Source organism: Serinus canaria, chromosome 7, assembly GCF_022539315.1.
Source record: "Serinus canaria isolate serCan28SL12 chromosome 7, serCan2020, whole genome shotgun sequence".
NCBI classification, from domain to species: Eukaryota; Metazoa; Chordata; class Aves; order Passeriformes; family Fringillidae; genus Serinus; species Serinus canaria.
The window spans coordinates 24976900-24990774 of NC_066321.1; the positions used below are offsets into that span (position 1 = coordinate 24976900).

At 48.5% G+C, this 13875-nt stretch overlaps 1 protein-coding gene across 1 annotated transcript in view; it reads left to right on the forward strand.

Moving 5' to 3' along the window:
• Window positions 1–13669, forward strand: part of NRP2 (neuropilin 2) — an 89547-nt gene extending 75878 nt beyond the window's left edge. Inside the window, 2 exon segments of the mRNA XM_009088330.4 lie at window positions 9527–9595; window positions 10235–13669. Coding sequence (XP_009086578.2) covers window positions 9527–9595; window positions 10235–10539 — 374 coding nt within the window. The 3' untranslated portion in view covers window positions 10540–13669.
• Window positions 13670–13875: the final 206 nt, after the last annotated feature.

Genomic DNA, 13875 nt, shown 5'->3' on the forward strand with positions numbered 1-13875 from the left:
GGGACACTCTGTGTGGGTCTGACTGACTGAATGTATATTTAGAAACAGCCCCTTTTTCATTTGCTTGTTGTTGCTTCTACTTGCACAGGGAATGCTTTTATTTTTGTTTTTGTTGTTGTTAATTTTCCCTCCTTCCCGCCTCCTCTGGAAGGTCTGGGACGTGTTTATGGTGAATGCCCTGATTTGTTTACTTGGGGAAGAGAGCAATGCTTTTTTGTTGCCTTATCTAGCTTTGGCTGGGTTTCTTGTTTGATAGTGTTAATGTCTTGGGTGCAAATTGAGAAAAGGCCAGGCTGGACAGTAGGAATGTCTGCCCCAGATGGCTAGAAGAATCCAGAGAGGTCCATAGACGCTCAAAAAGCAAGATCTCTCCATTTTATTCTTTCTGCAGCCAACATGAAAACACAGCCATTGTTTGGAAGAGGGAGGGGAAGCCCTCCTCTTCCCCCACCTGCAAGTGAATCTATTTAAAGTTGCCTTATATCAGAGAAGCTCATAATGAATGTTTTGTTTGTATCTGTTAAAGCCAGCCTTAGGGTAACACGTAGACTTCAGCAGGTCTTAGTGGATGCTAAATACTGTAGTTTCTTGAGAATTGAAGGTTTATTTATTTAATAAGTATCCTCACTCTGGGTGCTGATGGTTTTGCTTTTACACGGGGAAGGGGGAGAAGGCTCCTCCTTGTCTTTCTGCTAGAAATGTTCAAGGGACAAATATAGTTCCCTTTCCTGGGTTTGATTTTTTTCCTTCTGCCCAATCCATAGCTGCTGAATCATAAAAAATTGCCCATTGACTTTCTAGAATGTCAGTTTTGCGTTTGCTAATGTTCTGCTTCTTAGAGCACCAGTAACATCTAGCAAGCCAAGCCCAACCAGTGCACCTGGGGGGCCCAGCTATTGCTGCTGCTTTAACTGGGGAGGCAAGGAGGAGCCTCCACACGCCTCCGACTGTTGAATGGCCCAGCGTATTGTAGTGGAAATGCCTTATATAAATTACTGAATGATGACATGCAAAAGTGGTTTGAATTTTTAACCCTGATCTGTTTGCAGGCAAAAAAAAAAGTACCTCCAGTGAGCAAGGTTCTCCATCTTGTTTGTGTTCATCTGTGATGAGTGATCAGATTCCCTCCCCCCTTCTAAACTTGCTAGTGCCCATCCCTCCTTTGCCCATTAATATTGCATAAAATGAATCAAGATGAGCAGCTCTGTTAACTTCCCTGCAGTCTTGAGCTGCTTTTTGGTCTGGGAAAAAAAGTGAAAATACAAACGGTGCTGAAGTGGTATTGGCCCCTGTTGCAGCATAGCCCTGTCCCCAGGGGATGTGTGTCCATGGGGGTGTCAGTCTATCCCCCTCCTTGCCTTAATTCGTGCAGCCAGTTTCAGTTCCCTGTGCTGGTTTCACAGCAGATTTCAGTGGGATCCTCTCAGCTGCAGCAGCAAGTGTCTGAAACAAGCAAGGAGCACAGAAAAGCCCAGGGTGATGTGCTGTGGGGAGCACATCAGGCGTGCTGGGTGCTCGTGGCACCGCTGCACCTGGGCCTGGCTCCCACAAGGCTCTTGAGAGCAGCAGGGACATGCCTGTCCCACGGGGACCGGGGAGCTCCTGCCACCTGGGAGGCAGTGCCACTGAAAGGTCCCTGGAGAGGGGCTTAGAGGGCCAGGGTGCTTTCACCGTGAGCCTCCTCATCTCACAGCACTGGTGTTGCAGTGCATCCGGTTAGGGACGTGGGTTCCTGTCCCCCCCGTCAGCTGCAAATTAAATCAGATGTGAAATACTGGCATGAGTTTACTTTCAGGTCAGCCCAAGCCATGTCAGCAGGTGATATTGTCCCGTTTCCAAAGTCAGCTCAGTCTCCCTAGTTCAGACGATTTCACTTTGACCGGGTTCACCCCCACAGACTTAGCAAGTGTGCATTGGTGTGTCAGAGAGGAGAATGTGGCACCCTGTCTTTTAAACCAAAATCACCAAAGACAAAACAGAAGGTCACTTCGAGATTTTTACTCCCAGTTCTCCCTGCTCCTTGAGCCCTGACATCCCCAGCATTGCCCAGTTGCCTGTGTGTGAAAAATATCTTGTGGAAATTTGAAATTCTTTGAAGATGTATTGTGTGGAATGTAATAAAATGATGATATTTTTATACAAATATCTGGGGTTTTTCTTTCTTCTTCTTTCTTTGCTAATGAGAATGCTGTTGGTTGAAGCAAAGCAGAGTTCCAAAACTCTTTGGAGCATCAGGGCTATTCCTTTTAGCCAAGTGAAGCTCCAGTTCCTGCTGCCTGCAGACCCGGCTCCCAGCAGCCCAAACGCTGTGGGCTCCCTGCCTCACTGCACTCAGGATCGGGTCATTAATAGCAGCTTTTAGATCCATTACATTTGTACCAGTCCTTATGGGAGTTTTGGGAGGCTGGACTGACTCTTGGAATTGTCTGGGGATTTCACCAGCGTTGCCTAAGTGCTAAATTGCTCAGTGTGATTACACAGAATTTCTCCAGCTGGGGCCCCTGGAGACAGGACATCCGACTTTCCAGGGCCCCTGGGGCTGGCCTGGCTGCCAGCTCAGCTGAGCCACATGCTCTGTCCCTGAGCTCAGCAAAAAACGGGTAAGCCATTAGCAAAATTAATAATGAAAGCAGCAATGCTTTCCTTTCCTCTTCTGTGCAATCCCTGTTTCTGTGTGTCAGACTGTGCAGGGAACCTGTGCACCAGTGTTTGCACAGGTGTGTGTCCCCTGCTTTCCCTCCACCTGAGTCCTCCCAGCTTCTTACAGGGACCTCTGCTGCAGCAGTTCTGCTTCCATCTTCCCTGTGTGCACCCTTCACCCCTTCAGCAGAGTCAGCAGCATCACATTTCATGTGAAATACATTTTGTTGCAAGTTTGAGAGGTTTTTTTTCCTTCCCTCTTTATTTTCCTTCTCTCATATTCTTTACCCTGGCATAAAGCTCAGCTTTGCAATGAAACTTCCTGACTTTACTAGGAATTCAGGCCATCAACAAAAAAATAATTCAAATGTGATCCCTCACACTGGCTATTCAAACACAAGCAAAGCTGAGTACCCATGCTGCTTTTTTGGGAGAGGGCTTTTTTTCCCTTAATTGTACAGCAAAGCAAATTACACTTGTAATTTGCATTTTGTACACTTCAGCGACTGTTCAAGCAAAATTCAAAACAAATATGCACATGTGAAAAACAGGGAAGGAGAGACTGACTGATGGCTTCCCAACAAGGAAGAAAAAAATGCTGTTAAGTAAACAGACGAAAAGGGAGAAATCGTTCAGGATTAATTATTCCGTACGTGCGCCACAGACAGATTGGCTGGAGAGTTGGGTGCTGCTCAGGCTGCAGCACATCCTAGGGAAGAAAGCAGCTAAAATTAGCATGCTTTGTTTAAGGCAATAAATACAGCTTAGTGTGATTTTAATGCAAACTCTTCTGCCAGCAACTTCAGGCATTTAGGTGTCTTCTTAAAAAAAAAAAGAGGAAAACTTTTTGGGGGAGCAGTGGGGGCTCTGTTTTTCCGGGAACAGCGTTGTGTCCTGTGTGTCAGGGGAGGCTTTGGGCGTGGCTCCCTAGTGGGATGTGCTGTGATGGTGTCAGTCTTTTCATCTTGTCTCTACAGTCGGTGTTGTGCTGAAGGAGCAGAAGGGGGTCCATGGGCGCTGTCTGCAAGCCCTGGGGCAAAGCCAGTGCCTGACGGGGATGGGAGAGAGGGAGCGCTGACCTGGCATAGCAAAGGGTGCCGTGGGGAAGGCAGGGCTGTGCCTTGGCAATGTCAGCGTGCCTGAGATGGCTGATCGGGCAGGAGCAGGCTGCGGAGCTCCGTCAGGGCAGGCACCTGCAGGATGGCACTTGGCACAGGGTCCCCAGAGCCGCTAGCCCCCGGGCTGTGGGGCTGAGGTTGGCTTTTCCTGGCATGGTGGAAACGCCTCTGCTGCCGCCTGCAAGGGAACACGGTAGGAACCAGGCTGTGCGTGGGGCTGTGTTTGGATTTTTGTCCCTGTGAAAACCTCCTGACTTCCCCAGGGCCAGCCCCCACGTAGCCCGTGTCAGGGCGGCAGAGTGAGGCGTGCAGACGGCAGGCGAGGCCCCGAGGCGAGCTCGGACAGCCGCTTGGCTTTGCGCCACAGCTCCTCCATCAGCGGCTCCGGCGGCTCTGAGCAGAGGCTGCAGGCGTGACTGCCAGTTTGAGGCATGGTGTCGTTAGCCACTGCACTGCGAAAACAAACAGCAACAACGGGGAGGGTGAGAAACGTGGCAGGGTGCCACAGAGCTGCCAGCTTCTCCCCCAGCGCCGAGCCCTCACGGGGCGGCAGCGGGGCCGGTGCCGCCCTTCGCCGAGGAGCCGCTCGGTTTGGGGTGGGTGAGCTCAGCACAGAGCACCGGAGCTGAGGGTCAGCTCCTTACCTGGGTTCTCCAGAGCTGAGAGGGGGAGAGGGAGAGGCTTACGCTGTGTAGTGGCACGGCCACGCCGTACACACGCCTGCCACCATCACTGTGTCTTTGGCCTGGAGCCGCTGCCGAGGGGAGGTGCAAAAGCAGGGCTGGAGAAGGGGTCATGCTGCAAGAGGGGTGTGTGTGCTGCAGGGAGGGCTTGGCACGGTGCTCAGTTTGGGTAGCCACCTTGGCCATCTGCCCTGTGTGCAGCAGGGCCGGGTGCCACATGCTGGAGGGCAGCGCCAGGGCTGGAAATAGCTGCCTGCTCATGGCCACCTCCACACCGAACGCCCAGCCTGGCTCCATGTCTCCAAGTGCTTTTGGTGGGGGGTCTTCAGCTGCCCAGCCATACTTTCCCACCTTATCTTCATATGGGAATCCCAAGGATTGCAAGAGATCATCCATGCTCCCCAGTTTGACAATGGTTTTGTGGTAGTCTGAGGTGTGCACCGGGCAGCCCCAAGACAATCTGGGAATAAGGTCCAGCGGCTCCTGCACTGCAGAGGGAGGCCAGGCCAGGGAGTGGCAGCTTGTTTGTTTTCTTTAATGCTCAACTGTAGCCAAAGCACTGTTTTAATTTCAAATTTGGCAGGGACTTATCCCTTCTGTAAACTAAAGTAGTCCTGTGTTTCTGGAGGAGTGGGAAGGAGAGAAGTGAGGTGAATTTTCAGCTGGAAATAGAGCAGTGGGGGATTCAGAGGGAGTGTTTCTGCTTGGAGCCTGTGCTGCTGCTTTGAGAAGTGCTTCTCCATTTGCTGAGGGTGGGAGGTGTCCCCCCCAGCCCCCGGGGCTCCCAGCCAGAGGAGCAGCGCTGCCGAGCAGAGCGGTGTCAAGGCGAGGCCACGGCGGCTGCTCCGCCGTGTCAAAACAAAATGATGTGTGTTGGAGTCACACACTGCTGTGGAGAGAAAAGGACTGGGAATGAGCAAAGAGAGAAAAGCAGGGATGAGAGCAGAGCCGGGCTCTGTCTCGTTATGCCAATTCCTGACCCCGTTTTCCTAGCTTTGGCTGCATTTAATGTTTCTGACCCTCATGGGCACTTGTTTGGCGGCAGAGCGGCGGTGTACCTCCTACGCTCCCTTCACTGGGCAGGATAGCACTGGCCAAGAGGGATGTTGTAGCAGCAAGAGAGAGGGGTGAGCATGTAGCTGGTTGCCCTCGAGTCCTTTCCACAGTGGGGAAACAACCATGTGCTGCTTATTTCCCCAAACCCAGCAATTTGTTTTTCTTCCTCCTACACACTCTGCTTTTTTTGTCCCAGCAGGCACAGCCACAGATATTACTGGGAATGAAAGACTGTAAGGAGCAGAGCTCACAAAGCACCCATCACCTGGGGCGAGGCTTTCAGCCCCAGAGCTTGTGGACCCTGGCAGAAAGTGGGGAGCAGGAGCACAGGGATGGTGGGAGTGCATCCTGGGCACTCTCCAGGCCAGGCTGTCCTGTGCCAGAGCGGCCCTAGGCGGACAATAATAAGATCTGGAATTTACTGCAAGTTTGATATATTGTTTGGGAAAGGCACCTCCTGCTGAGAGGCTCATTTTGTTCAGCCAGAAAGACTCCAAGAGACACCACAGATAATCTGCAAATGCCTGTGTGCAGAGAGAGATGCCAGGTGATAGAGCTCTGCCCCAGGGTGATTGAGCTCCCCTCAGTGACCTGGCAGGAGGCAGCACCTGGTGCCTGGACATAAACCAGACAAAGTCAGGCTGGAAAGAAACAATTTTTTTTCTTGACAGTTGTCATTTGCCTTGGAAGAATGTGTCCAGGTTCCAGTAATCAGGGCTAGGTGCTCTCTCCAAAGCAATAGTTGTTGGCTTGGTGTGGAGGTCTCTGCCAGAGGTGGTGGTGCTGCTGGTAAGCCCGTGCAGGAGGGCTGGCATTGGGCACCTGGGATGGTGGGAAGTATGTGCCAGGCCATGAGACACGCTGGGCTCAGCTTTGGAGAGGTGAGATGTCTTGGGCAGGTTTGGAGAGCTTTCCTGCAAGAGGCATGTGTATGTCTGTGGTGGGACACCTGAGAACTTTGTCTGCTCTCCTGCCCCTCTCATCCGCCCTGGCACAATCCCTCCCACCCCTGCTACTATTTTAAAACAGATCTACACTGAAACTCTTTAATCTCTGGAAATCCTGCTCGCCCTCCATGTGATTTCATACAAACATGGTATTAAATCAGCCCTTGTCTGATTAGAATTTTATCTTTCTTTTTCCAGGTCCCATAAATTAGCCTTTTAGCTGGCAGTGCTCTCAGATCCAGCAGATAACAGCCTTTCTTGGCATCCGGCTGTTTCCAAAATCATTGCTAATATCATCTTTTGGCCAGGACTGGCTGGGTGCTCACAGCTATCATTTGGCACACGGACTTTAAAAATGGCCTTTCACTCAGGAGAAATCATTCCTCATATTTAATTACAGTTCCCCCCTAACTTTCTTGACTACCTTTCTCCAGAATATTTTTTCCCTTTTAAAATGTAAGTTGTGCCTGAAATTTGCCCTTTAAGGAAGCAGCCTTCCACAACACAGAGCAATGTATGTTTCTCCCACTCTGCCCACCAGCTTGCAGGGCTTTTCTGGGGACCACTTTTGAAGGGAGTTGCCTTCTGTGGCCTGCTCCACTCGTCACTGTATTGCTGGGACTTGTCCCAAAGGAGCCTAACTGATGACAAACAGCAGGCTAGATTCTGTGGCAGGCTAGATTCTAAATCATCTCCACTAGGAACTGAACTGAGACCACCAGCTTCAATTCCCACAGACACCCACACAGCCTGAGCTGATTCAGTTAATGACTCGAGAAGCCCCAGAATGGAAAAAGAAACGTCAAATTACATTTTTCCAAAGCTTTCCGGAGGGTGTAGAGCCCTGCATGATAACATACAATCAAATAGCAATGAAATGGCATGTGGGGAACAGAAGAATGAGGGCCTGAGGAGGAAGGAAAATAGGCAAGTAGGAAGATATCATTTAAGCAGGACTTAAGAGTTGTATTAGCATGGGGAATTGAGCAAATCACTAGAAGAGTAAACAGATTCTAGGCTGGGCTTTTTGTATAAATGTTCTCTCTTTTTCAAGTTTTCCCAGCGCTCTTTCCTTTCAGGCTGGAAGAACTGGTGTTCTTTTGAAAGTGTTGATTAACCAATACTTTTTTATTTCTGGCTTTTCCCTCAAGGCTACCCTGGGAAATTACAAAAGGATCAAATTGCTAGCTTGTTCTCACACAAAATTTAGAGCAGCTACAATATGGAATGTCAAATGACTTCCAAGAGCCCTTCTACACACAGGGACTCCTTGGGCAGACTGTCGTCTAATTTTGACCTCTGCTCATACAGTTTTGAGCAACATACAGTCTCTGTAGGGCTGTGTGGGTGACACGGATGGCAAATCTCACTGCTTGTCCTCCAGTGGGTGACTGGCGGTTCAGCCGTCTCCACGTGTGAAATGCCTTGCAAGTTATTTTTCCACATGTTTGGATCTAAATGTTTGCAAGAGGCCCTCAGGCAGTTCTCCCAGCCCTAAGATGTTGCCATCTGGGCCTGTCAGTTCGAGAACTGTTGAGAAATCATGTGAACTCGCCGCTGAAGTGAGGATTTGCAGAAGGCAGTGTGCACCTGTGTTTCTGCGACAAGGTACCGGCAGCCTTGAGTCAGCTTAACTGACTCACTCGGTGCAGAGCTCAGCGGCAGGAGGGGCAGGTGCTGGGCTGTGAGCCTTCCTGTTGCCAGGTTCACTTGCAAATTCAAAGAAATCCCTTCGTTCTTTGGGTGCAGATACAATTCTGCCTGAGGAACGAGAAGGTGTCATTAATTCCAGCAGAGGATGGCTGCCATCAGGGATCGGGAGGTGTTGGGGCAGCGTGGCTTTCAGCAGAGACCCACTCTGGAGGTGAACCTTATAATGTCACTGGCATGGATTGCCTGACACAGTTGTCTGGGATAGCAAAAAAGTGTATTTCACAATTCAGGAGGCCTTTTCAAGTCCATGCAAATATGCAGAAATATTCTTTTATAAGGTTTTGAATAATTTCTTTGCACATGGCTTTTTAGGTACAATTTACAATCTTTAGTTTTGGTTGTTTGTAAGTAACCTCTTTAAACTCTTCTTGCCATTTTGGCACAAGGCACAAGGTAATCTTGGTTCCAATCACAACTGCTTCCAAGGTGTGACTTGTATCGCTTCCTAGTCCCTGATTTTTTGCATTCCTGATCATTTCAAGACACCTTCTCAGTTGAGTACCCCAAGTTACAGTCAGCTTTGAAAACTCTTCACAGATTGAAATGAAAAGACATATTCTTTTGGAAAAGTGGAAAAGAGCCATGGTAACTGTACTCAGAGAAAATTATAGGAAGACTGCACAGGAAAATAACTTACTTCTGCCCAGATTATAATATGTGCATTTGCTTGCTAGTCCTCAGTCTGTGCTGAACAATAGAAAGAGATGTCACCACTAAAAGGAATTTGGATCAGGCAAATGTTAACATAAGGGCCTAGATATGGCCATTAGCCTCTCTCTCCATTTCAACCAGCTTTTGTATTAAAACATATAATGAAGATACATAAATTCCTCAAATTATTGTGAATTTATCTGAAACTCAAAGAGGAAATGGGTCATTGAAGGTCTGTATCCAGTCAGACATATGGGAAAATATGAAAAGCAGAGTGTGTGCTAAATGGATCCAGCATTTAATGGCAGTAATGACAGGCACTAAGATCCTACTCAAAGGTGTAAGGGTAATACCCATGAGCATGTTAACAGTGAATTATGGCCATTATGGAGGCACCAATGACAATATTTTAGTGCTATTCAAGGTGTCTGATTTCTCTGCTTTTTGCTCACTCTCTTTTCTTCTTAAAAGCTGGTGATCTGGTGGTTATGAAATGTGACATAGTGTGAAGATCCTCTTCTCTCAAGTGTGCAAGAGTCTTCATTGACTTTGGCCAAGGGAAGAAGATCATGAGTTCCTTCTCCTTCCACAAGGAAGAGCCTTGTAGTAGTTTAACAATTACTTTCTTCTGGCTGATCTCACAGTCCAGTGACCAGTGACAATGATGCTGCCAGAAGGCCTCTTTTAACAAACAGTGCTTCCCATTTTGTTGTTCTAGTGAACTTCCCGAGAATGGAGGATGACTTCCCAAGCTCTGAGCAAGACTTCGAAGACAGCGACGATCCAGGTTGGTATGCAGATGGACATGGACATGGACATTGTCCATATGCACATGGACAATCCAGCTGTGGCAGCTTGTGCTTCAGTATCAGAGGCTCAGATTACTCACAAATCTCAGGTTTAGTGGTGTTAGGAGCTAGAGCACACTTGAGAACATGCATTGAAGGGATGGCTTAGCATTCAAAGGCATTGGTTTTCTTTTCCTGTTTTCCAACAGCCAGCAACCTTGCAAAGTCAATGCATTGTATTTGTATTAGGACAAGCGAAACTGATCTTTTAAGCATTAATTGCTGCTTGCATGGCGTTTTGACTTGTAAATGAAGGAAATTAAGTCTGAGACCTGTGACAGATTGATTCCATAGTTTTGAACCTAGTGGCACTGGAAGGGCCAGGGTTTCAGTGGGTGTAGAATGCTTGCACGCTATGTCAATAGTCTGATGTCTAAAAGTGAATCAGAGTGCCTAGCTTTCTTGGTAGTTTGGTGCTCCACATGATTTCTAGACCTGGGTTAGTGAATCCTGCTGAGATAGTCCCCTGTATATACTTTAACTCTTGTAAAGCCATCACAACTCCAAGTAAGAAATGTAAAAAGGCGAGGGGGGAATAAAAAGTGATCCCTGGATAATAAGTGCCCGTTCCACTGCAGATTACTTTGGATCGGATAGGAACGACACACTGTTCTCTACTAACTCTCCAGGAACCCCCAAGCTGGACAAAGAGAAAAGCTGGCTGTACACCCTGGATCCCATCCTGGTGACCATCATAGCCATGAGCTCCCTCGGTGTCCTCCTGGGGGCCATCTGTGCTGGGCTGCTCCTCTACTGCACGTGCTCGTACGCCGGGCTGTCCTCGCGGAGCTCCACCACGCTGGAGAACTACAACTTCGAACTGTACGATGGCATCAAGCACAAGGTGAAGATGAACCACCAGAAGTGCTGCTCGGAGGCCTGATGGGTGCCTGGGCATCACCCTTGGCATTGTGCCTGGTGAGGAGGGCTGGCAGGGGGGTACTTTTTTGCTGTTTTCTATGGGAACTGAATGCCATAACAGGGAATGAGGGGAGCAGGAGTGAGGAGAGGCACTGCTCCTGCCACCAGGTCTTGCTGCCGGGTCACACTCCACCAGGACCGAGTGGCTTTCCTGCAAACCAGACTGTGCCGGGCGAGGGGGGACTGAGCCCCTTGTTTGTTGGTTCATCTTCATTTTCTGCTAATGTGAGTGGCTGGGATGTGGTAAGGGAGCCTGGTTTACCTTTTGGATGTGAGAAACTAAATGTTGATTGTTATTTCCCACCTCCTTTCTCTGGAAAGTTGCTGAGAAGGCTGAGGGATTTCTTTAGAAATAACACACAAACACACGGAGCCCCCTGTCCATTTTAGACTCCGTCCAGATATCATTGTAGGGATTTGTGCACTTCACACTAAGAACAGGAAGCTGCAGTTTGCAGTCCTGAAAATGGGAGCATGTTGTTACCTTCAACTTTCCTTCTCCTGGTAGCAGGGGAAAGGTGGGATACTGGCTTTACTGTCAACAGTAACAACAGCGCTTTCTGAACTCATTAAGAGAGAAAATAGAAGGGAAACCCTATGTGTAGAAGCACCTCTTTGAGAAAAGCTGAAGAGCCTTAAAGTGATTTGTGAATAAGAGCCATTTATTAAATCCATATCTTTGATTGCAACAGCGGAGGCCTTCATCAGGAAGGCCTTTATCTGAATCTCCCACCCCTCTTGAGCCTGCCATTTTTCTTTTTGCTCTAATGAGAAAATTGCAGCAAACAAAAGACAGAGCCTGTCGGGTTGCTGGTGCTTAGGCAATGGCTTTGGGAAGGGGGCTTCACTTGGGGTTTGAGGTACAGTGCTGAGGCCTCTCCAAAGTGCCAGGAAGGGAAAATGAACAGGGAAGGAGGCTGGAGCCATGCCCATAGCCCTGGGGAGCCTGGCCATGGTGCCCACTGGGACTCCCTCACCTTCCTGATGCTCCCCTTGTCCCTGGAGCCAGGGGGTGTGAGCTGGTGTCATCAGCACCACTGGACCAAACAGCTGCCACCACATCCCCTTTGGAGCAAAGCTGTGCTGCTCCTGATCAGTAGCAAAACCCCCAAGTTCTATCTGTGAGCTGTTTTGTTTTTTTTTTTTTTTACTTTGAACAAGTGCCTTAGAAGTATTTTTCCTCCAGCTGATGATCAGTGCTGTAGCAAATAGCAAGTGAGGCCTTCATCCTTCCCCACAAAATGCTCTTCTTCACCACTCTCTGCTGGTTAGAACCCAGCAGAAATCTGGTCCTTCTACTTGCAAATGGTCTGGTTACATTGTGTGGCAGCTGGTACCTCTCCACTTGCCACTGTGCTGTGGGACAGCAGCGTTATGAAAATAACTGAATGGAGAACAAAAGTTGAAATGCTGAACCCCAAAGCAATGCCTTCATTTCCAGTTCAGTACAGGTGGATCACCTCTATCAGCTTGCACATACATAAATTAGAAACCTTTCTGTCACACTGGGTTTGCTTTTCCAGGGGCTCTTTGATAATACCTGGCATGTCCTGATTTTTACATTTTACCTGGCAATTAGTTTGGGGTGGGGATGGCATCATTTTGCTCACCAGCTGCTATTGACAAAGACGTGATGTGTTGTGAAGCTCATTTTGCCCAGCCCCACAAACACATCGTGCAGGAGTCCAGGTGTTTGGGGACACAAGCAACATCTGGAGAGGAGATGAGCACAGACACATGAGCAGTGCCACAGCTGCTCCTTGGTACTGTGGGCATAGGAACATTTGTCTACTGTTTCACGAAGAGCTCCCTCAGACAATAAGATTTTAGGGGAAAAAGCCCCTTCTGTGCTGTGAGGAAGGTGCACATGTGCTGGGGGAGCAGCTGCGTCATCAGCAGCTCCGCGGTCCGCGTGCACCCGCAGGGATGCGCGCACAAAAGGCCTTCGTTTCTTTAATTCACACCGTGCCCCCGACAAAAACAGCAGCAAACCTGTCTCTGCTTCTCCTTTCCAATCACCTTATTTCTTTTGGCGTTTTTCACAGACAAATTCCACAGGGGTGTTATTTTACTGTACAAAAGAAACAGAGGCAGTGAGAGGAAATGTACCAGACCATTTCAAAGCTGGATTGCTGCTGCTCAATGATTTCATTCCCTTCAAATCACCAGAGAGGGGAAGGATGAATGGAAAAGGACCATACAGTAGAAAAGCCAACTTAGGCAAACAATAGGTGAAAATATATAATGAAAAAGGTGATGTTATGGTGTCTAGTAGGCGTACAGAGAGAAGAGTTCATATATAGATATATTCAGAAATAGTGTGTTTGCACACGCACGTGAATTCTCTGTATGTATCGTGTATGTGACTTATTCCGTGGGACTGACTTGTGTTAATGTATCTCTTGATCTGGGGCAGGGGAGTACTGCTGACCTTGGCACTAAGGTGGCACGGGCCCAGCCCGTGTGTCCCGCTGGCCCCTGGCAGCCGGGGCAGGGCCCACGTGTGAGCTCGCCAGGCGAGAGAAGGCCGATCATGCTGCACAGCCAATACCTCACTTACCTCTGCCGGGTGCTTTACTGTTCTGTGGAAAACTGTGTTTGATTGTAACTTCAGCAGGGAGGGGGGAAAGGCCGTCGGTGCATTCAATTCATTGCATCCTCCTCTGCAAATAGATTAGGTTTGCTGATTGCAATTCCCTCTGTGAAATTCAGAAAAGAAAAAATAAATCGGCGTTAATGCCTTTGCTCAAATGGGCTGTTGCCTCCACACGCTTCCCATGGCAGGACATGTTGCTAATGGGCAGGCTGTAGTTCTGGGTGACTTCATTTTGTGGGAAGGTGCTGGAGGTGAGCATGGGAATTAAACCATTAAGAAATTATATGCAGAAATGGAAATTCTCCAAGGTTTGCAGTTCAAGGTGTTTGACCATTTACTGGCTGAGCCAGGACTTACGGACTTAAAGAGCTTTTACTGTGATTCTTCGGTGTAACAAACAAACAAACAAAACAAAACAAAAAATAAAACTGTGTTTATATGATTTGTATAAAAACCTTTTAAAATTACTATTTAATAAACATTATGGTAGAGATTATGTTTCAGCGGCTTTCTTATTCATGAAAGAGCAGCAACAAGGAAACCAAACTGAAGAGGGCTGTGGGTAGCAGAAGCCCCAGCAAAATGAGATGCAACTTGAGGCATGCAGGGCCATGCCCACTCTCCTTTGCTGTGCACTGCCTGTCCCTTTGGATTACCCCAGGCTGCTTGGCACACCAAGGTGACATGGGGTTTTAACACAGA